The sequence below is a fragment of the Melitaea cinxia genome, chromosome 2 (genome assembly GCF_905220565.1).
Source record: "Melitaea cinxia chromosome 2, ilMelCinx1.1, whole genome shotgun sequence".
Taxonomy (NCBI): Eukaryota; Metazoa; Arthropoda; class Insecta; order Lepidoptera; family Nymphalidae; genus Melitaea; species Melitaea cinxia.
The window spans coordinates 13,393,023-13,416,268 of record NC_059395.1 but is presented as its reverse complement, the minus strand read 5'-3'; the positions used below and the strand labels follow the sequence as shown (position 1 = coordinate 13,416,268).

Sequence of the window (23,246 nt, the reverse complement as noted above, 5' to 3'; positions counted from 1 at the left end):
ATATGATATTTCTTCTCTATTATCTCATATAATTTATATGAGAGTTTAAACAAAATTGAGAAATAAAAACAAGGCTAGAAGTGTTAAATTTTATCGTAACTTTAAAAGATTCTTTGATGAAGGAAAACATTGTGAGAAAAAGAAGGGACAACGAAGATTATTTTACTTTATAAAAAATTCCTATGCCGTTAACTGGAAAAAAATGTACTTTCTCTTAATTACTTATAGATACAATAGGTACACTTAAACAAGTATTTATAAAAAGCAATGTTAATGTTAGCAACAATGTAATACAATATAAAAATAACAATTAACGGCCGGTTTCAATAATCTATCCGAAATGTCCCTTGACAATAAAACAACTAGTTCGGGTAGCGAAATAAGCAATCTTTTTGCAGAACATTTCTCTTCCCTATTCTGTCATGCTCAAACCAGCAATCAGATAAACAATGATAACAACTTTACAGAATTTTTTACTCAGAAATCACTCTCTAGGATCTATATAACGGAACGAGATATTGATAAAGTGCTCAAGTCACTGGATCCAAGCAAAGGTGCAGGACCGGATGGTATACCCCCAATTTTCATCAAAAAATGTCATAAATATCTAACCCTACCTCTTAAAATAATCTTAGATCAATCTTTAGAATCTTCAACTTTTCCTGATGCATGGAAGGCTGCAAATATCTTGCCTATCTTTAAGAAAGGAGCAAAGCACAACGTTCGAAATTACCGACCTATTTCCATACTTAACGTATTCTCGAAAGTCTTTGAAAAGCTTCTATGTCCCATTTTGTCTCATTATTCGAACAATATGTTGTCAGTTCGCCAGCACGGTTTCTGCCGCAATCGGTCCACAGTCTCAAACCTTATAGCCTACGTATCGGATCTGTGTAAAAACGTCGATAACAGGCAGCAAGTCGACTCTATCTACACCGATTTTAGTAGTGCCTTCGATAAAGTAGACCACTCCATTTTAATCTTAAAGCTAGGGGCATACGGGATCCACGATCCATTGCTCTCGTGGTTTAGATTATATCTTGTAAATAGAACTCTTAGCGTAACTGTAAAAGGCTACACTTCCGATCCCTTCATCGCTACTTCAGGAGTACCTCAAGGCTCACACTTGGGGCCAATCTTATTCTTGCTCTTCATTAATGACATTACCCAAAGCATAAAGTATAGTGAGTGCTCCATTTTCGCTGACGACCTGAAAATCTACCGGGTTATAAAGAACGCTGAAGATAGTTGCTTACTCCAGAAGGACCTAAACTCTATCCAAGACTGGTGCACCAAAAACAAAATGATATTAAATGCCTCAAAATGTGCTCACATAAAATTCACCCGCAAGAAGAACATAGTACACTCAAAGTACTTCATACAAAAACAGCAGCTCGAAGAGGTCTCTGTCATTAGAGATCTCGGCATTATCCTTGATAGTCGGCTCACATTTAAAGATCACATCGATTATATTGCCAGCAAGGCCTGGAAATTGCTGGGTTTTATCAGGCGTAACACCGCCGATTTTAAAAGAACCGACTGCATCACCAGGATCTACAATGGACTAGTACGTAGCATTCTAGAATACGCTGTCTCGGCATGGAACCCGCACTACAGAGCGCATGTCAACAGGCTAGAGCGGGTGCAGCGCTCTTTTACGAGGTACCTAGCCTTCAAAGACAATACAAGTCCCTACAGAGCCAACTACGCCGCTCGCCTAAAACATTTTAAATTACATCCCCTGGAAAAGCGAAGACAAGTAACTGATCTCATAACCCTGTTTAAAATTGTTCGAAATAACTTGGATTCCCCCGACTTGCTCTACCAGATATGCATCAGTGTTCCACGCCGTACACCTAGAAATTCTCAACAAAAACCCTTTAATTCAAATTTCTCTAAGACTAATCTAGGACAATTCTCCCCAATTAATAGAATGATTAATGCTTACAATAACTTAACTAACCCTGACATTGACATTGACATTTTTCATGACACTTTATTTAGTTTTAAGAAAAAATTATATTTGTATGTATAGTTATGACTTGTGTTCCAAATTAAATTATTTCTATCATTGTTCAATACATATCTCTTTAAATGATAATCTATGAAAGTAATAAAATTATAATTTCATCTCATCACAATTCTGTATACAATTTTTGATTAACTTTTTGCTATTTATTATATTTTTTTTATTGTGTAATTTATCTAAACAATGCAATTTTACTGTTTTATTTTAGTTTTAACTTTCAATTTGAATTTTGTTTTTACCGGACAAATTGTATCTAATGTTGTGTACACCTGTAATGGTAACTGTAATCGGACTAGATAAAAATGTAATAATAGTTGTAATGACTATACAGTATATCGCTGGTGTATCTTATGAAATAAAAAAAATAAAAAAAAAAAAAAAATCTATCTAGCTTTGTTTTTGCTTAGTAGCGATAGGTTTTTGACACAATTTGTATGGAGCTTAAAATCCTATCTTTAGTAAGCAAATAGTTTTGAGATAGAGTATTGAAACTGGCCATTAAAGGCCAAATTTTTTCTGTCAATTAAAATAATTTGTCTAAAATAAGACTTCTTTCTATTAATGACTAGCTGACCCGGCGAACTTCGTATCGCCTAACACAAACTTTATCGTATGGTATTAAAGTTCAAATTGACTTTTAAGTATTATCACAAATCTTTTGTATGGGAGTATAGAAAAGTGTTGTTTTTAGACTTTTTCAGGAAATTTATTTTTTTTTTTTAGAATTTTTCTCTCCGTAAGAACCATCCTCGTACTTCAAGGAATATTTTAAAAAAAGAATTAGCGAAATCGGTCCAACCGTTCTCGAGTTTTGCGCTTAGCAACACATTCAGCGACTCATTTTTATATTATAGACAAGTGGAGTTTAGTTGTGTAATTCTGCTATCACGTAATTTGACGTCAAGTGACTTTTTCATTTTCTTTATTACTAAAACAAACCTTAACGTGCAGGAGTATGTCACTAGTTCATCAAAAAGTATAATTACTTGAGTGTTATGTTAAATTAAATTTTAGGTATGAGGCGCTAACAAAAAAAAAAAAAAAACATTCAATTACTTAAACCCAAGAAAAGACAGGCATTTTATTTTTGTTTAATCTAATTGTTAATAGATTTTATCTTCCTTAATTTCTTTCTTTTTTCTTCTTCTTTAATTCTTTAATTATCTGAGTTATCTACAGTTTTTTTTGTTATATTTTATTTGCAAGTTATTACAAATTTAATTTTTATTATTAGTATTAAAAATTCTTTTGAATCAGAAAATAATCTTTTTTTATCGTGTTATATCAGTTTTCTATCCTAATTTTAAGGTTTTTTATTTTTATACTTCATTCTAAACGAGTTTGCGAGAAAATTAGTTTAAAACGTCGTGAATATATTGTGTTTTATTTTTAATGTTTAGTTGTGTATTAAAATTCATCGCATTAATATTAGTTGTTTTTGCTTGAAAACGAACATACACACACGAATTATTATAAACCTTTATATGCGTAACATTTTAATACAGCGAATTACCTTCTAAATTTGCGTAAAAAGCATCTTGAAATACGTAGGATCACTGTAATTCACGTAAGTATATGTACATATGTAATTCTGAAAACAACACTAAACAAACTGTTTGTGCACAAAGTAAATAGTGAAGGGTTAAGGCGCTAAAGCTTGGCAACAGCACATACAAACAACCGTTTGCACATCGCCTACGAATATTTGCGGTCAATCACGTCACCAGTTTTCTTTACAATAACAAGAAGTAGAAGACAATGCGTAAATATAATGGCATAATGTGCTTTGATCTCGCCTCGGAATACTTCGGACAGCGAAAACTTTTGTAGTAATAAACGCAGGTTACTACCTCAAGATTCTAATGCCAGCTTTTAAGTATGTTAAAAAAAAGTTGTGTGATTAGTTCCACCAAATAATAAATAATGAGAAGGTTTCTTTATATAAGGTTCTAATTAATATTATAATAACTGCTAAATATAATACACGTAGTTACATGTTAGTCTATTTGTAGGTAAGTTTTGTAGCGTGTCAAAATCCACTCGATGTCGATACAAATAAGCATCTTACTGCAAATCGACTCGACTGAGACATGCACGAGCGCGAGCGGTGCGACCTATATACATTACAACAGTAACATTAGGTTTTTATTACATTCAGCACCTTATCGATTTAGAGGTGGTTAATAAATAATAAATTTACTTTTCGCGGAAAGCCTACACTTTTATTAGCAGTAATTGAGTAGTGAAGTTCTATTATGTTTTCCAGATTTTTATTTCTGAAATTACTTCGGTAGGTTCGCTATACCTTTTAATATTTGACTTTGTCGTTAACGCACATTTCTTTTACTGTAGATACTATTTTTTTTTGTTTAGTACCAAACAAAATTAAATAAATTTTATCTATATATATCTTACCAGACCTTTCCTAAAATGATTTGTTTAGTAGAAATGTGTAATTCTCAAAGTTGTGATGAAGCTTACATAGCGAAAACAACAATATCTATTGCTACATAATTGTGTTGGCTCGCAAACGAAAAAAGACCGACTTCAATTACATCGACGTAGTAATACAACGTAGATCGACGAAAAAATAGTCAAGTAACTACGCGTTATCAACGATTACTCAAAAAGTAGTTATCAGATCTCAATAAAATTTATATGTGACCACATGACAAACATCAGCTTTCGATTAAATTAAAAGTTATTAAAATCGGTAAACCCAGTAAAAAGTTATTGCGGATTTTCAAGAGTTTCCCTCGATTTCTCTAGGATCCTATCATCAGATCCTGGTTTCCTTATCATTATACTAAACTAGAGATATCTTCTTTCCAACAAAAAAAGAATTATTTAAATCGGTACATCCAGTAGAAAGTTATGCGGTATAATATAACGTAGGTCGACGAAAAAAGCGTCAAGTAAAAACGCATTATTAGATATAACTCGAAAAGTAGTTGTTAGATCTCAAATAAATTTAAATGGGACCAATTGACACACACCACCTTTCGATTAAAAAAAAATTGTCGAAATCGGTCCACACGGTCAAAAGTTCTGATGTAACATACATAAAAAAAATACAGTCGAATTATGAACCTCCTCCTTTTTTGGAAGTCGGTAAAAAAGTGTATATTATGTATAGCTATACAAATAAATAAAATTGTAGTGACTGTTTGTAATATTAAATAACCACTTTTTTACTAAATGCACATGGATATTTTATACACGGTACATATACCAAAATAACATTTTTTTTTCATATTTATCTGTCTGTCTGTCTGTTTGTTCCGACTAATCTTTGAAACCGCTGGACCGATTTTGACGGTACTTTCACTGGCGGATAGCCGATGTAATAAAGAGTATAAGTTACTTTTTTGGCTGCTTTTATTACAGATTTTTTATTTTATTTTATAACTGCGAACTGAACAATAACTTTTTGTTAAATTCTAGGTGGACTAAGTCGCGAGCACAGCTAGTATCAAATACAATGTAATTTCATCTCACCGCAAAAAAGCAAAAAGATTGTTGTAACCTATCTATCTAAATGAGTTCAAGGCCTCAGAATTTATGGTGGTATTAGACGACTAGCACAATTTCACCTTATTAACATTTGCCTATGCTCTGTTTTCCACCATTATAATCGAAACGTGAGATTGACTATCGTATGGTTTTCTTTAGTAAGTAGACGGCAATATATGTTTTAGGTTTGGTAATCCTATACAATATTTATAATTTACTAGCTGACCCCGCAAACATTGTTTTGCCACATATTAGCCCCCTTAATCCCCCCCCCCCTTATAACTTCAGCTCAGCCTATTGCAGTCCACTACTGTTCTCCACTCCAGGACCCGTCTGCTCCAACGGCCATCGGTCCTGCGACACAGATGACCAGCTCACTGCCACTTCAACTTGGTAATTCTGTGGGCTATGTCGGTTACTTTCGTTCTCTCGCGGATAGTCTCATTTTTAATCCTATATTTGAGAGAAACTCCAAGCATAGCCCACTCCATTGCTCGTTGAGCGACTTTAAACTTGTGGACCAGTCCCTTCGTCAGTGTCTACGTCTCGGCTCCGTATGTTAACACAGGCAGGACGCATTGCTCGAAGACTTTTGTCTTCAAGGATTGCAGAACTTAGGTGTATAACTTAGGTGTATGAAAAATAAATGTTGCCCGATTCTCAGACCTACTGGATATGCACATAAAATTTAATAAAAATCTAACTAACATTTTATATATAAGTCTAAAAGCATAACTTGGATATTTAAACAATTGTATAGTCATTTAATAAAGTATCATTATGTATTTTATAGTATAAACAAAAAAAAAAAATTTAGTGTTCTAAAAATTAATATAGAAATATCACAAGACATATTTTAAAGTTAGATATTGTACGTTTGCGCTCAAGCGATCTATTTTTTATTTTCATAATATTAACACAGTTTCTCGTTGAAATGTATAAAAAGTTTTTATAACCCCTCGTGCGTTCCGTTCAACTGCCTGTTTACTTTATATTAATTGCAGGTTAATAATGTTTGTGGTATTCGATAAAATAAACGTTTTAGTTAGCTACCAATAGTTAATTTGCATGATTAATATATACAGTTAATAATCGGCTATTTCGTTTAACGACTAAATTTTTTTACAGTAATTTTATTTTATACTAGCTGTGCCCGTAATTTCGTCCGCGTGGAACTTAAAAAAAATAGCTTAAGTTACTCCTTATTATATCAGCTATCTGCCAGTGAAAGTCCCGTCAAAATCCGTCCAGCCGTATGAGAAATTAGCCGGAACAAACAGACAGACAGACAGACAGACAAAAATTGTAAAAAATGTTATTTTGGTATATGTACCGTGAATAAATTCATGAGTTTTTAGTAAAAAGCTGTTTTTTAACCGAGTTCCAAAAAAGGAGGAGGTTCTCAATTCGACTGTAATTTTTTTTTTATGTATGTTAACATCAGAACTTTTGCCCATGTGGACCGATTTCCACAATTTTTTTTAATCGAAAGGTGGTGTGTGGCAATGGTGTAAATTTAAATGGGACCACCCATTTAAATTTATTTGAGATCTAACAACTACTTTTCGAGTTATATCTAATAATGCGTTTATACTTGACGCTTTTTTCGTCGACCTACGTTGTATTATACCGCATAACTTTCTACTGGATGTACCGATTTTGATACTTCTTTTTTTGTTAGAAAGAAGATATCCCTAGTTTGGTACCATGATAAGAAAACCGGGATCTGATAATGGGATCCCAGAGAAATCGAGGGAAACTCTTGAAAATCCGCAATAACTTTTTACTGGGTGTAGCGATTTTGATAATTCTTTTTTTGTTGGAAAGAAGATATTTTTAGTTTAGTAACATTATAAGGAAACCAGGATCTGATGATGGAATCCCAGAGAAATCGAGAGAAACTCTTGAAAATCCGCTATAACTTTTTACTGGGTGTACCGATTTTAATAATTTTTAATTTAATCGAAAGCTGATGTTTGTCATGTGATCACATATAAATTTTATTGAGATCTGATAACTACTTTTTGAGTAATCTTTGATAACGCGTAGTTACTTGACTATTTTTTCGTCGATCTACGTTGTATTACTCGTCGATGTAATTGAAGTCGGTTTTTTTTCGTTTGCGAGCAAACACAATTATTCAATATTACAAACAGACACTCCAATTTATTTATTTGTATAGATTATAATCTAGTCCGTTAGTCTATCCAAGATGCTAAACGGAGATAAGGAAGCGAAGTAATTATTCTCTCATCAGACGGACAATAAATTCTAATTGGTAACGAGAAACCACTGACTTCTTGAAAATTGATTTAAATATGGATTTAAAATACTTTCAATGCCAGTTTTGAGCATAATAAGCACAGTGACAACTAAAAACGGTTGTACCTACGTTGAGAACTTTACTATAGGAATGTAAGTAGAATCGTAATACTTACTGATATAAAAACTTCTTCAGCTTGTTGCAGGATAGCGATGCGTGACCAACCGAACTTTTGCATGAGTTTAATCCTTGTTGGGTTATGAACAGTCGCAGATGGATGTGTTCGGAAGAGCGTTGGAAAGCGCGCGCGGTCCGAAAGGGCCGGCGATGACGCGCCGTAACATAGCTGCAAACAAAATACTAAGTAAATACTAGATTTTAAAGCAAATGTTACAATTTGTTAAACATAATTTTGTAACGTATGTGTATCACAACCGTTGCGGTGTGGTGGTATGAAAACCTTTCATGTGGTCGATTCCTGCATTCATAAAATGACTTGCTTTGTTTATGAAACGTTAACTTTCGAACACAAAATGTCCATGGATGTGGACTCCAGAGCAGTATGATATTTTTAATTATGCTATTTCATTTTAGTTATATGACTTGCATATTTGAAGAAACATTCGATATTACTCTTATTTCCACCGCTTTTCTCACATCGGATCATGTACGGAGTTGATGTATATCATATGTAACATAGATTAACATTTTCTCAAGAAGTATTTCGCTGCCTCGCAATATGTTACTGCGAAGCTCGAGATCAATTTAAAATACAAATGATATCATTATCCTGCTTGTATATCAACTTCACTGTAATTTAGTGTTGTAATGTAATATGTCGATTTTGGTAGTATAAATTTTTGTAGTATCTCGATAAGCTTTCAAAAAAATCAGACTTTATTGTAGTATAAATTTATTATAGACCAGTATCAAAGTATTACTTTTTTATTAAATTTTAAACTTTAATCGTTTTTACTATTTTTATTTATTTTTATTTATTTTTATTTTTACTATTATTAAAAGTAGAACGGTAACTAAAAGTTATTTTTTTAGGCAGTTTTAAAGCATTAGATTACATAATGTTAGTTCTAACTTCTATTCAAACTTTGACAAATACTTGGATTAAAAAAGAGGAATAGATTGACATACCATACTTGATTAATTTCTTGGATTTAATTTAAAATGAATCAAACTAAAAGAAATTGTCCGATTTTATCTGCCGCGTTGTGGGACGGACACACATTACTCACCCCGTCTAAACCACTATCTCTTGACTTGTACAGTGGAGTTAATCTCTCACAGACGCAGTGGGTATTTCATTAGTGGTGAAATGAGCAGTCATACTTATTTTTGTGCATATACTCAAAAATCGTTAGCTATGTCTTCTCGGTAGATCAAGGTTTAACATTAAACGAACCCGTGGGTGACGTTAGAGGCGACTAAGGGATAACACGGTTCCACTACCATCTTGGAACTTAAAAAGCCGACCGATGGTGGGATAGCCATCCAACTGCTGGCTTTGAAAAACACAGGTCGAACACGGGTAGCAGCGTCTTCGGTGCGACAAAGGTGACTATGGGCAACACATATGAGTTCACGCCATTTTTGGCGCGAACTTGTGGAGGCCTATGTTCAGCAGTGGATAATTTTGATAATTTTGGTGCCACCGTGCCTCGGAGAGAACGTTAAGTCGTCGGTCACGGTTGTTATCATGTACACCTGATAGCGATCGTTACTCATAGTAAGGAATATATCCGCCAACCCGAATTGGAGCAGCGTGATGGATTAAGCTCTGATCCTTCTCCTACATGGGGAAAGAGGCATATGCCCAGTAGTGAAATATTACAGGCTGAAGCGTTGTTGTGATCTGATGACTTTTTGTGTTTGAGACTTTACGTATTGTATTGTTTGCAGCCATGTTGAGTGTGAAGCGTATTGTGTAGCTTAATTTATGTGAACGACAACATGAAATATGTATATGTTTTGTCAGGTATGTAATGTTAAGGAATATAAAAAAGCTGGTTTTTATTACCTATCCAAGTTTATTTTGTATTATGATCTAATGTAACTCATCAATTTAGAAAGACTACCTCGTTGTAACAGCTTTTTGAATATGACCTACACGAAACATTTTGTAAAACCCTATACAGCTGTGAATTTTTCTCACACATTCAATGACACTTATTTTTCAGGCGATGGGGCGACAGTACTAACAAAAATATGTACTCCAAATGCTTACTTTTTAATCATACCATTGAATGGAAAACGACTTTCGTACAACCGTAATATTTTTCTACGATCTCTCCAACGATACCGACATCACTGCATAACGAAATAGACGCGAAACAAAATCAAGTATACGGTTACCTTGTTATTGTGACAAATATTTATAGTCATGCCTAAATGGTCGGTGATGGTCAATTTCACCAGTTATATGTTCCGGATTATTATTTGATATGGTACGCTATCCAACAGGTCCAAATTAAAATCTCTTTTATAGATTGTTAGTAGCTTATTATGTAACTTTAATTGCGTATAGATAGAGAGATATGTCCTGAATTGACAAAACTGCAATTGTTTCTTGTTGACGAAATTCAACTGATGTTTCTTAAACTACGCAAATACTTAACAGTTTTATTTACCCTACTATTAAATAATTTTAATAACACTGTTTTCAAGCAGTGTTGCGTTCCTGTTGTTGAGTAAGGCGACCAGAGGTCCTGAGGGAGGATTGGGGATAGGGTCAGCAACGCGCTTGCGATGTGTCAGGTTTTGCAGACATCTATAAGCTACGGTAATTGCTTACAATTAGGTGAGCCGTACGCTTGTTTGCCGATCTAGTTCTATAATAAAAACATGTTTAAAATGTTTGAACATATATTCGCTTCGAAAATACATATATTCTTAGATCTGTCACTTTTCCTATTTATAAAATTTTTATATACATCAAAGGCTGTGAAATTTCATGTTCCTGTTAACAATAATCCAATCAATACCGAAATCTTATTATCCAAACAATAACTGGGAACAAATAAACATAGACATTAACACAATTCCATAACTTAACCTAGAACGTATAACAAACAAACGGACAATATCTGCATTAGTGGTATAAGTGAACTTGACACAGTTCTGCGGAGCTCGGTGCTTTCGAAATGCATTCTATAGTACTATATTACATTAAATCCTCACTTTGGAGTTACTTCAACTGTGAATGAGCGACATAAAAAATCTTTTAAGACTTTAAAATCCAGTCTTGTCCCTCATCTGCGCCACAAGAGTACTGTCAGCTTAATATAAATAAGGTCTAGTTTAGCTGGGTATTGATAAATAAAACCTTTCTGTATTTTATATTATTATAAACGACTTTCTGCGCACATTTAGAGGTTTTATTAAGAGGTACGTATATATAAAAATAAATATAGGCAAGATTGTAAAAACACTAAGAATTATCAGTGGAGACAATGCTACAAATGTGAGTCTATCTGAGGAACAGTTGTAAGCTTATGAGGGAGCTCTAGGACTTATGAACAACTTCATACCCTAAATTATGATCATTACATCATTATCTTACTAGGCTGTTTAGTTAACATGCTTTCAGAGTCTGGAAATATTAGCTTTTGTTTGTAAAGTAAGAAGTTTTTACAAAACAAAATTTTGCATCATAAAAATTAATCACTCACAATTTTATTATTTCTTCAAAATTATTTTGATACTTATAAATTATTTCGTCTCAATTTATTAAACTTTCCTTATTTAAGTAACAACAGGAAATGTTGACATTATTAATGGTCGTCATAGAAACCACAGACAATATTAAATATTCAAGCCTAAGACGGAAAACTTTTTCTCGTCACGTCACTCTCAAAAAAGTAGTCGTAAAAGAATATCGCTGATTGGTTTTGTGTAAATTGGTTTCAATGGAATGAAATTTATTACTTTTAATTGCTTCTGTTATTTTTGAAATCGAAAAAAATAATTTTTAACAAAAAAAAAACCGACTTCAAAAAGGAAACTAAAAAGTGAAAAATAAATTTACTTAGTACAAAGTAATTCGTATTTTGATTTAGTTAATCAGAAATGATTAAATAAATATTTTATAATTTTGAAGTCGGTGCCAAGTAAAACAATAACTACTCTAGTATCTACTCGTAAGTTGTATTCAGTTTTTTTTCATAATTTGTTTCATTGACTATTAGGTTGAATACTGTTATTATTCTGTTATTGTTTTGACATATCTAATAATATTTTTTGTACTTGTTTGTTGTGTGTGTGTTGTTTGTATTTGTTATTGTAGCCAGGTTGTCGTAGTATTTACTTGCATTGCACTCATACAGGTGCAAAGTTCTCATCAATAGAAACGAATTAAGTTCAAAAAAACAGGTAATTGCTATAAATTGTTGAAGAGTTCCCTCGACTATCTTTCTTCTCCATCATCAGATCGACTCCAGACCTTTATTAAATAGTAGTGCTTTATAGTACTTAATGAAAACATGATTAAATTTACTAGTCACCCTTACAATTTTTGAAAGTTTCCCTCGATTTCTTTGGGATCCCATCATCAGATCCTGGTTTCCTTATCATGGTACCAAATTATGAATATCTCCTTTCCAACAAAAAAAGAATTATCAAAATCGGTTCATAAACGAAGAAGTTATCTCCGAACATACATAAAAAAAAAATATATATATACGGTCGAATTGAGTAACCTCCTCCTTTTTTGAAGTCGGTTAAAAAATATTGGATTGCTTAATTTCGTGTATTGATTTATTCCTGAAGAGTATATTAACAATATAATTTCTCTAATAAACAAATAAATAATAATAATAAATTTCTTTATACGTGACATTGGCGAAATCATCTTTCAATTGTGCTCATTTGGCACTATTGAAAGCAATTTTAACGTGAAGAAGAAGAAGAAGACAGACGCATGTGACTGTTTTTTTTTTTTTTTTTTGGAAGTAGGTACTCAAAGGCTAACATTGATAGTTTCATCTTTCGGAGTTAGATGGCGGTTTTCACATGACGCGGGTTTTGTAAAGTCACTTCTTTGTGTGCATTTGTAACTTTTAATTGGCAACAATAAGCTAGCCTCGTCAGCTTATTAAGTTTTAAGTAGACTCTATTTTGATAATTTGAAATACTATGAAAAGACTACTTAATGAAGATATATGTTATTTGAGTTATTAATTTAAAAAATTGAGACATACATTATACTGAAAAGTATGTAGAGGTAGCCATGGCAAAGTTCCGACCCTCTTGTTGTAGTCGCTGCGTATCTCTTTTATATAAGAAACAGGTTATAATTTATTATACAAAAGTGTTTTTCCTTCTTTCATTGTTTAATTCGAAGCCTCTCCAGAAATAAAAAAAATGTTTTTTTTTTTTGTTTGGTACCAAATAAAAATTAATATCAAACCTAACTGCGAAGGGTGCAATATATATTTTCTTTTACTCAACATCTCAATTAAGTGAAAGAGCAGTATGACCCCCATAAATATAAATTCTGTCAAATCTATAACATAAAAATACACAGTATAATATTTTAATACTAAAATATTTTTGAACCAATTTTTTTTTGTTGTAAGATATATTTTTTTTAATCTATAAGATACTATTTTCAAATGAAATGTTAAGACATAATTATATTTATTTATCATCAAAGGTCGTAATTTACGTGATTTGGGAAACAGTTTTCGTAGCTGTATGTTTTTCATAAAATCATGTAAGAGTATTAATGATATTTTTTTTTATTATTTCGAGCAATACATGCCTGTATTTCAATTTTTCGTGGTTGGAGACCTCACTTTCCAGAAGCCTCTTCTTACCTCGGCTTAGTTACGATTCGCTTGGGTACTGATATCTAGTCGCTAGTCGGCTTTTCATTAGCCAATGTTTAGTAAGTATTTCTTTTCAATATTTCATTATTTTATTTTTAATTTTTTTTCTATCAAATAATTTTTTTGGCAATATTTTCCTATATAAAAAACGATTCGTCGAAATTTATAATAGCTCATAGCCATCGAACGGCTGTAGTAAATTATATTATTCTTCAATTTCTGTTATATTTTATTGTCAGAATAAGATTCTTGTAAAAGAAAATTCGTCATTTTCACGAAAAATAAATAATATAAAACGAAATTCTAAGAAATAGTAAATAGCTGATATCTTGTGAATCGTGTCAACGTTACAAAACTCACATAATAAACAAAACTCTAGCAAATAGAGTAGAAAATAGAGAGTAGCCTCTACAAAATATCGATACTAAAATATGCGGTTTATTTAAAATGGTATCAATGTCGGAGAGAAAATGCGACATGAGATACCTTTTATTCTTTCTGCGGTGTTTTATTCTTACACAATGCACTTAAAAATAAACTAATACACTATGTCTTGAAAGCTTTTTATGTGTCCTTAAGTATTTGAGTAGCTCAAGACAGCGGATAGTGCTAATGGCTACATTAAATACTAAAACAAAGTTCAAGTAAATTACATTACTTTATACATGCTTCTGAATTTACAAGGATTATCTTAGCGATATTTATGACGATAAGTTCGAATTCCATAATATTAAGTAAAACAAATTAATATATTTCGTAATTATTAATGTTAGTTATAATCAAACAAAGTAAACGTGCAATGATAACTTAAATATTGTCACTAATAATGTCTCTACGTCAATTCAGCTGATAACTCCATTATCATTAATTCATATTGTAGTTGCGTAGTGTATGCTGATATTATAGTTTTTATTATTAGGAATACCTATTTGTATATCGTAGAACAATAAACCTATGTAAACAAATAGATTGAACTGATAAATTTTTATTTATTTAGTATAACAAATGAAATCCTTTTATTTGTCATTCTTTTACCACTTTCTTTAAGTATGGAAGTAAAATTTTCTTCCTAAGCGTACTTAAAACTAAATTGAATATAGTCTAAGTTTTCACAGTGGTTCGTCTTTATGGCTACTCACGTTTTGCTAGAAATGTTTATTTGAGAAATTTTGTTTTCTGCTTTCTTTTAACAAAGAGTATACAATGGCAACACCGCTGTTGTAATATACGTAGATGAACAAATCTAGAGGGCAAAAAGCTTGAAATACAATAAATATAAATTAAATCTAAAAATGAATGGGATGACTACGAAGGTGCTTACGTTGTTTTTATTTAACCTCGACACTCGGGATTTTATTTATTTTTGTTGATGTTGCTTCGTAAATATAAAGTACGTTATTTTTTCATGAATTTTTCAGTACAATATTTTATAAATGACATATGTTTGACGTTTGGCTATGATGTAACCGGAGTTATAAAGTATGCTGTTATTTTAATACTTACCAGATGGCGACGTTTCAGTAAAACTTAAAATTAGTTACAAAAAGTGAAAAGACCTCAACTCAAATTGAATAAGTTTAGAACACTTTTAATATACCCACATAAATTAATTATTAATAAACTTCACATAAATATTGTAGAAAAATATAAAGAGACGTATGTTGGTGTGAGCAGCAATTATTAAACCATTGTCATTCAATAAAGATTAAGTAGAATGAAATCCGACAGTTTCAAGTTTTCTCTTTTCGAAATCCAGATATAGCTTAGCTTCCGAGTATTGAAATTAATATTACTCTGAAAAGTTTTGTTCTTGTCATTTAAGGAATGGAATGTAGTAACTGCTCTGGTGTAGTGGTGCGAGTAGTCGCCTAAAATACCGATGGTTTGCGGGTTCGATTCCCGTCGGGATGTTCAGTAGATTTTACTCCTCATATTTTTTTTTCATACCGAGGGCCTTATATGAAAATCGATTCTTACAGAATAAACTCAAACAAACCAAATGTATTCTAGTTTAGATAAGTATAATAAACATTTATATCATTGTATCGTTTCAGATTGAAATAGAGTACGTATTTCTTCTAAAAATAAATAACATTTAAATGATTTATTTTAATTCATGTATTGGATTTGCCCGTAACTATAACGCAACGCAAGTAATTAGAATTAAACTAACTAATATTAACGAGTATTGTACAATGATTTTAATCTAATTTTATATGAAAGTTAATAAAGATATGTATATCGGAGGAGGTAGATCTCTCTCGCTCATCGTCTCTGAGTACTCGGTCTACTGTGGGCTTCAGTGGTCAATGTTGGCATAAGTAAACACAATTTATGATATCGCCAATCAACAATTTCTTATAACACAGGAAATTTTAGTAGAAAGGTAGGCAGCACGGAACGCGGGATAGTTATTTGTTAACGGGGCGGAGGCTAACTTTTTAGCATTCGATGGTTTCACCGTGCGGGCGCCGACTCCATCGTGTGGCAGAGGGAGAAACTCAGAGCAGTTTCTAGGACTTGCAACCTAGGTGTAGGTTTAAGGAGCCCCCTTTGAGATGATCATGACATTAGTACTCACTTTCACTACTCGAGTTGTCCACCCTGCCAAGCCAAGTTATAGATCGTAATATGATATGTAACAAGAAATTCGTTTGCACAAATTAATTACTAAAGGAGTCTAGGTTAAGCTACTAGCAGGATAAAACAAGTGCACCGTTCCAAGTCAAGACTGCCTTAGCCACGGTTGCAGCGATCGTTTTAATTGAATACGACAGCACAAGAAGTGCCGACATGACTGGATATCACGATTGTGGCGCGGCGGTGGACTCTACCCAGCACACCCTCGAGGTGTGCCCGAGATGGGCGGCACTGCCTCGCGATCTGACGACAGTTCTCGGAGGGGACTTGCCACTGCTTAGCGTCATCACCGCGATGCTCGGCGACGACGAGTCCTGGACGGCGATGGTCTCCTTTTATGAGATAGTAATATCCCAGAAGGAGAACGACGAGCGGATGAGAGAGGAGGCCACCGACGAGGCCTCCATCCGCAGGCGACAAACGGGGGTGCGTAGGAGGCGCCACTTAATGCGCCTCCAGTTACGCCCCTGTGCTCGTGTCGGGTCGGGATGAGAACCCGGTCCTGCTAGACATGGCGTCGTCGGGATTATTCAGAGGTGAGCCGGATAGTCCCCCCGGCAGGAGAAGTCTTGCCTTTTCGCCGAGGCCAGCTGGTCGCTGGAGGGATCTTGTTGCCTGCAGATCCAGAACCCTCCAATTAAAGCGGCTGAAGGCACCCGCAGGGGTTTGGTCGGTACTGCACTCCCAAGTGCTGAAGCCGACATACGGTCTAGGATTGCCTACCCCGGCGTCCTGGATATCACCCGTAAATGGGTTCCCCTGCGATGCCAAAAAAAAATAGAAGTGCCGACATGTATTATATATGAATGACATTAATAGATTTCAAAAGAAAACAAAAAGGAAGATCGTGCTATTATAGTCTTCAGTAATAAAAAAGTAATAGACGATTGAATTATTTTAAAATTGTTTAGTAACAAACAAGAAACGTGGTGAGTCTCCTAATATGAAAGGATCACGGCTATCCACGATTATACCACTAGAGAAAACATACGGGCATTGTTGGCTTAAGCATGAAAAAATTGTAATAGGATACAGAAAGTTGAAGAAATTGGAGTTTAAAACTTAAGGATTTTTTATACCTTTTATAAAACGCTATAGTAGTTACATCAAGCCGATTTCCTTTGAGAATTTTATTGCTCAGATCGAACAAGCTGTAATCAATTAGTTATATGTTTTTTTAAAAGCTTGCTATGAATTGTTTTACTATAACTAATCAAAAACAAAAAAAAGTACTTACAACCATGAGGTTCCACATTTTCGCAGCCTCCGCAACTGTCGTGCACACTGTCGAACAACCCGCAAGTAGTAGTAACTTTTGTGGGGGATTGTACAGTAAATTGTACATCACACTCGCTCCGAGGCCAGGTTCACACTGTTGGAAATATTATTTTAATTTATTGGGAAGTATTTAAAATAAATAATAATAAATATTTGTATAAAACATGTTATTTTGTGATTGAGTTATTAAACAGTTTTTAAACTTAATATATATTACTAGCTGTGCCCGCGGCTTCGCCCGCGTTTAAATCAGTTCGTCACAAAGTTTTCCCGGTAAACTTCCTATGAAACTCTCATCAAAATCGGCTTAGCCGTTCCGTAAACCTTCCTCTTGAAACCCTCTCTCCATTGGTGAAACCGCATGAAAATCCGTTCAATAGGTTTTGAGGGAATCGATCACATACGTTTTTAGGGACTTTGTTTTATAATACACTAACTGTTGCTCGCGACTACGTCCGGGTGGTTATGAAGATATGCATTACTATTAAGATGTTTAACGCAATTTTTTTTTATTTCAGTCACTTAAAATGCTTATCAAACTGAGTAACTTTTTAAAAGGCACAATTTAGTATAATTTAATAGTTAATTTTATAAAACCTCTCTATACACCACATTTTTAATTTTCATACAAACTATCAACCCCAGTTAAACCTCCTTAGCGGTCAAATATCGTAAAATCCGTTCTTAGCGGACGTCTGCTAACTATAATCTACCTCCCTGCCAAATTTTATCTTTGTCCAACCAGGATGGATAGACCATCCAGCGGTTTTTGAGTTCTCGTGATGAGTGAGTTAGTGACCTTTCCCTTTTATATTTCTAGATTACGATGCATTATTTGGACACCTCCTCACCATCTATAGATCACACATTTTAAATTTCAAGTCTCTTACTTCAAAAACATAGGACTTTCATATAAACTTCCAACCCCCGTTTTATCCGCTTAGGGGTCGAGTTTCGTAGAATCCGTTCTTAGCAGATGTCTACGCCCTACCTACCTGCCAAATTTCAAGTTTGTAGTTGTTATAGTTTCAAAGATTTCGTGATGAGTGAGTCCACCTACCTAACCTCGTTTTAACCCCAAAAGGGTGTTGATTTATAAAGATATATTATTTGGACACCTTCTCACCATCTATAGAGCATACATTATAATTTCAAGTCTCTTACTTCAAAAATATACGACTTTCATACAAACTTCCAACCCCCGTTTTATCCCCCTAGTGGTTGAGTTTCGTAAAATCCGTTCTTAGCGAATGTCTTATAAGGATCCTACCTGCCAAATTTCAAGTTTGTAGCTGTTATAGTTTCGGAGATTTCGTGATGAGGGAGTCTACCTACCACCCCCGCTTTAACCCCAAAAGGAGTTGATTTCTAAAGATACATTATTTGTACACCTTGTCACCATCTAAAGAGCGAACATTTTAAATTTCAGGTCTCTTACTTCAAAAACATAGGACTTTCATACAAACTTCCGACCCCCGTTTTATCCCCTTAGGGTCGATTTTCGTAAAATCAGTTCTTAGCGGATGTCTACGTCCTATAAGGAACCTACCTGCTAAATTACAACTTTGTAGCTGTTATAGTTTCGGAGGTTTCGTGATGAGTGAGTCAACCTACCATCCCCCATTTTAACCCCAAAAGGGAGTTGCTTTCTAAAGATACATTATTTGAACACCTTCTCACCATCTAAAGACCGAACATTTTAAATTTCAAATCTCTTACTTCAAAAACACAGGACTTTCATACAAACTTTCAACCCCCGTTTTACCCCTTTAGGGGTCGAATTTCATAAAACCCGTTCTTAGCAAATGTTTACGCCCTATAAGGAGCCTATCTGTCAAATTTCAAGTTTGTAGGTGTTATAGTTTCAGAGATTTCGTGAAGAGTGAGTAAACCTACTATCCCCCGTTTTAACCCCAAAAGGGAGTTGATTTCTAAAGATATATTATTTGGACACCTTTTTACCATCTATAAAGCATACATTTTAAATTTCAAGTCTTTTACTTCTAAAACATAGGATTTTCATACAAACTTCCAACCCCCGTTTTACCCCCTTAGGGGTCGAGTTTCTTAAAATCCATTCTTAGCGATAGTGTACGCCCTATAAGGAGCCTACTTGCTAAATTTCTAGTTTGTAGGTGTTATAGTTCCGGAGATCTCGTGATCAGTGAGTCAACCTACGATCCCCCGTTTTAACCCCAAAAAGGAGTTGATTTCTAAAGATACATTATTTGGACACCTTTTCACCACCTATAGAGCTTACATTTTAAATTTCAAGCCTCTTAGTTCAAAAACATAGCACTTTCATAGAAACTTGCAACCCCCGTTTTACCCCCTTAGGGGTCGAGTTTTGTAAAATCCGTTCTTAGCGGATACCTACGTCTTATAAGGAGCCTACCTGCCAAATTTCAAGTTTGTAGGTGTTATAGTTTCGGAGATTTCGTGATGAGTGAGTGACCTTTCGCTTTTATATATATTATATATAGATTATAGATGAAGTTAAACTCAATTACTAATTCTTAAATAATACTTTTTCATTTAAACGTTACAACTAAATCTACACAATTTTGATATTGAATAAAGATATATATATACTTTTAGGGTTTCGTGTGTAACGAATAGTAATCTACGCCTTCAAAGAAGTATACAATTAATATTATACAAGTTTTGTAAGGCTTGATTCTTAACTTTACATACCTAATCCTTAAAATGTTGGCAATATATTCTTTATGGAATTTTAAATTTTATTTATTATAATCATTAATATAGCCAATATTCATTCTTAGATATACATTTTTAATGCAAAATTAGTGGTGTCCGCAATTACAGTCTTTGATTAATAATTTCTCAGCCAGTATAACGTTGTTCTAGTGATAGGCGTGGTTGATTACATGTTAAATAATTAAGCTGGTATCACTGTTAGCTAATTATAATGTACCAAATATTACAGTAATTAAATTTTAGCAAATGAAACTATCATCACTTTTAGCCTAATTATTTTTTTTTATGTTTTTATACTACAACCTGGTCTTGGCCTTGAAGAATTCCAAAAAGCCAAACTACAGTTTATCATCTGACCTAGATAGATTGAATAGTTCCAATTTTGCACGGAACAGCGAAAAACCAGACAATGGAGCTTTATTAAAGGGTTTCCGCTGCAGATGAGAACCAAAAATTGGGAAGGTCTTAGTTCAAGCTCTTAAATATTATCTGATCTTGCATATAAATAGATTTTAAATACTTTATTTTAGATTATAGAACGAGTGCTAGTGGATTCTATTGGATCTTATCTATCTTTAAAAGGTATTTGACTACAAAAACGTTGTATTGGCTGAAACATAGTAGAGAATACATATTCTTTATATTGATACTCAAACAATAATAAAAAATCATTAAAAACTTTACTGACTTTAATATAGATTATCAATTGTTGTACAATTTGTCACTAAGAGGCTTTAAAATATGTATAGTAATTGGTAACTAAGAACAGAGATAAATATTTTAATAAACTTTGGTAGGTATCATTTAACTGATAGTATCATATATTGTTTCATTTTTTAAAAAAACTGAAACAAAAATAACACATTAGGCTTTATTTTCGTATCATATTGGGGTAGCGTACAACAGTTCAGCCTTACCTTTCTCTTGTTTACCACTCAAGTGGTAAAAAAATAATAATGTAAATGTAAATATTCTGTAACGCAAATGGATCAGATATCTAAGCAACGAAATTGATGAAATGAAACATTCCATTTCATTCAATTCAAATAAAGATTTTTTTTACTTTGTGGGAAAAAAATAAATGTTAAAAGATTACCCTGTGAAGAGCCTCGCAGAGAGTGATTTATAATAATCTATTAAGAATTAGAAAAACACTTTAGCATCATAAGAAAATTAAAAAGATGTTTTAATTAAAATCCTTTGTTTACTTTACATAAACGTACATATTAATTGAACTTCGAAAATTCAGTTTAACTTGTCAGAACGAGCCGTCAAACCCTTAAAAGGGCCCGACCTAAATAAATTAACGGTAGCTTATTATAAAAGAATGACAAGCGATGTCAGTTTGTTTATTATATCACTTAGAAGGTTAACTACTAAAGGAGTGTGGGTATGATATAAGAGATTATTCGCATCATTTTATATTGTATGCATGTAAGCTTTTAAATCAAATTATTTCTTAAAAAAGAACCTAAATAAATATAGCAAAAAAATATATATATTAAAGGGTAACGTGTAAACTTCAATAACTTAGTTCATAACTAACTAATAGCTCTAAGCTGACCACACAAAAATCATAAAAATAATAATCATTGAAAATACATAAAATATAGTTCGAACGTTCAGAAGAATGTGTTAAATTTTTGTTATCCTTATTATCGTTTCACCTTCGATATTCAATATTAAAACGGTTGAAATCGTCAATTTTGTCCTAAAGTTAAAATATATAAATTGGGAAATCACTTCCAACAGGCTCGGAAATTCAATCCAATGAAATTTTCTTCCGTGAGCGATTCATAAATTTTCAATAATTGAATCGAATGTCAAGCTCACCCTCGGCTATATCGCGACCCAAGATTTTAGTTTCTTAGCAACCCATAATAGTATCTCGTCTAAAACACGGTTGAAATTTTGTCGCTTTCATTAATCTGTATAGTAGCTTATCCCAGGATATCATCAAGGTTAATGGATTAGTTTCGGCATTCCAACGGCCCAGGCACAGCCGTGAACATTACGTTGATTGAAATTGTAGTACGAATTTATGAGACAAAATTTTATGAGGACCTATGATAATCGTAGCGTTAAAGATGACTTAAATAAAGCGTAAGTGGTTTAATGATTACCTTGCTATCGTTGCTGTGCAAAAGTAGTTTGAATCCCGACAGAAGGTCTGATCTTGCGTTTACATCGAGTAGAGCAAGCTCAGCAGCTGGTTTGCACGCTTGCCCGCCCTGCCAGCCTCCTTCACCCTCCATGGGAAAAATTCCGCCAATATGCAAGTCATTATCACGCTTTCCGTCGCTGTACTTACAGAGTCCGCTTAACGTGAGCAACAGGATTATTATCCCACAACCCCGAACACGCGTCACGCACACAACACACTTGGCAACAACGAATAATTGCACTATAGCATTTATTAACAACGATTTAATATCGCAAAACAATGTACTAGTTCGAAATGCAAACACATTCACAACCGCTTTTAATTTGACAAGCGGACGCTTTGGAAAATTTAAGTTCGCACGCGCCTGCGGTAGTAAGCTTTTGCGTAAATATGATATCACTCGTAGAAATAGTAGATATAGCCTAATAAGCGTGATTTTTTTTATAAAACGTGGTATCAAGGGCGGGTTGAGGGGCGCGTGGTGCCGGGCGGGCCCCGCCGGCGGCTCGCGACCCCCGGCGCCCAGCAGGGTCATCGCTCGCGGCGGGGACATGCTGTCATTGTTCACCTTTCTCATTTTCCATCCTCTGTTCTGAAACAAGTGACGTTAATGGCTTTAAAACTTTTAAGTCTGATGTAACAAAATTGTTTAGATAATTAATTTAAAAATGATTACTCCATCATTACTCCAAATTATTTATAGACTTGTAATATATTATCGTAATTTGATAGTCCATTATAAATTTAAGTCGTTACCAAATTGTTGCAAAATTGTTGTGAAGTTTTAATTAAATACCACCT

The 23,246-nt window shown here is 33.6% G+C and overlaps 1 protein-coding gene across 1 annotated transcript in view; it reads right to left on the bottom strand.

Moving 5' to 3' along the window:
• Positions 1 to 23,022, bottom strand: part of LOC123660691 (gamma-aminobutyric acid type B receptor subunit 1) — an 80,145-nt gene extending 57,123 nt beyond the window's left edge. The window contains exons 1-3 of the mRNA XM_045595744.1: positions 22,405 to 23,022; positions 17,523 to 17,657; positions 7,981 to 8,151 (exon numbers count right to left, since the gene is read on the bottom strand). Coding sequence (XP_045451700.1) covers positions 7,981 to 8,151; positions 17,523 to 17,657; positions 22,405 to 23,022 — 924 coding nt within the window. The remainder of the gene's footprint in view (positions 1 to 7,980; positions 8,152 to 17,522; positions 17,658 to 22,404) is intronic.
• Between the last annotated feature and the right edge of the window lie 224 nt (positions 23,023 to 23,246).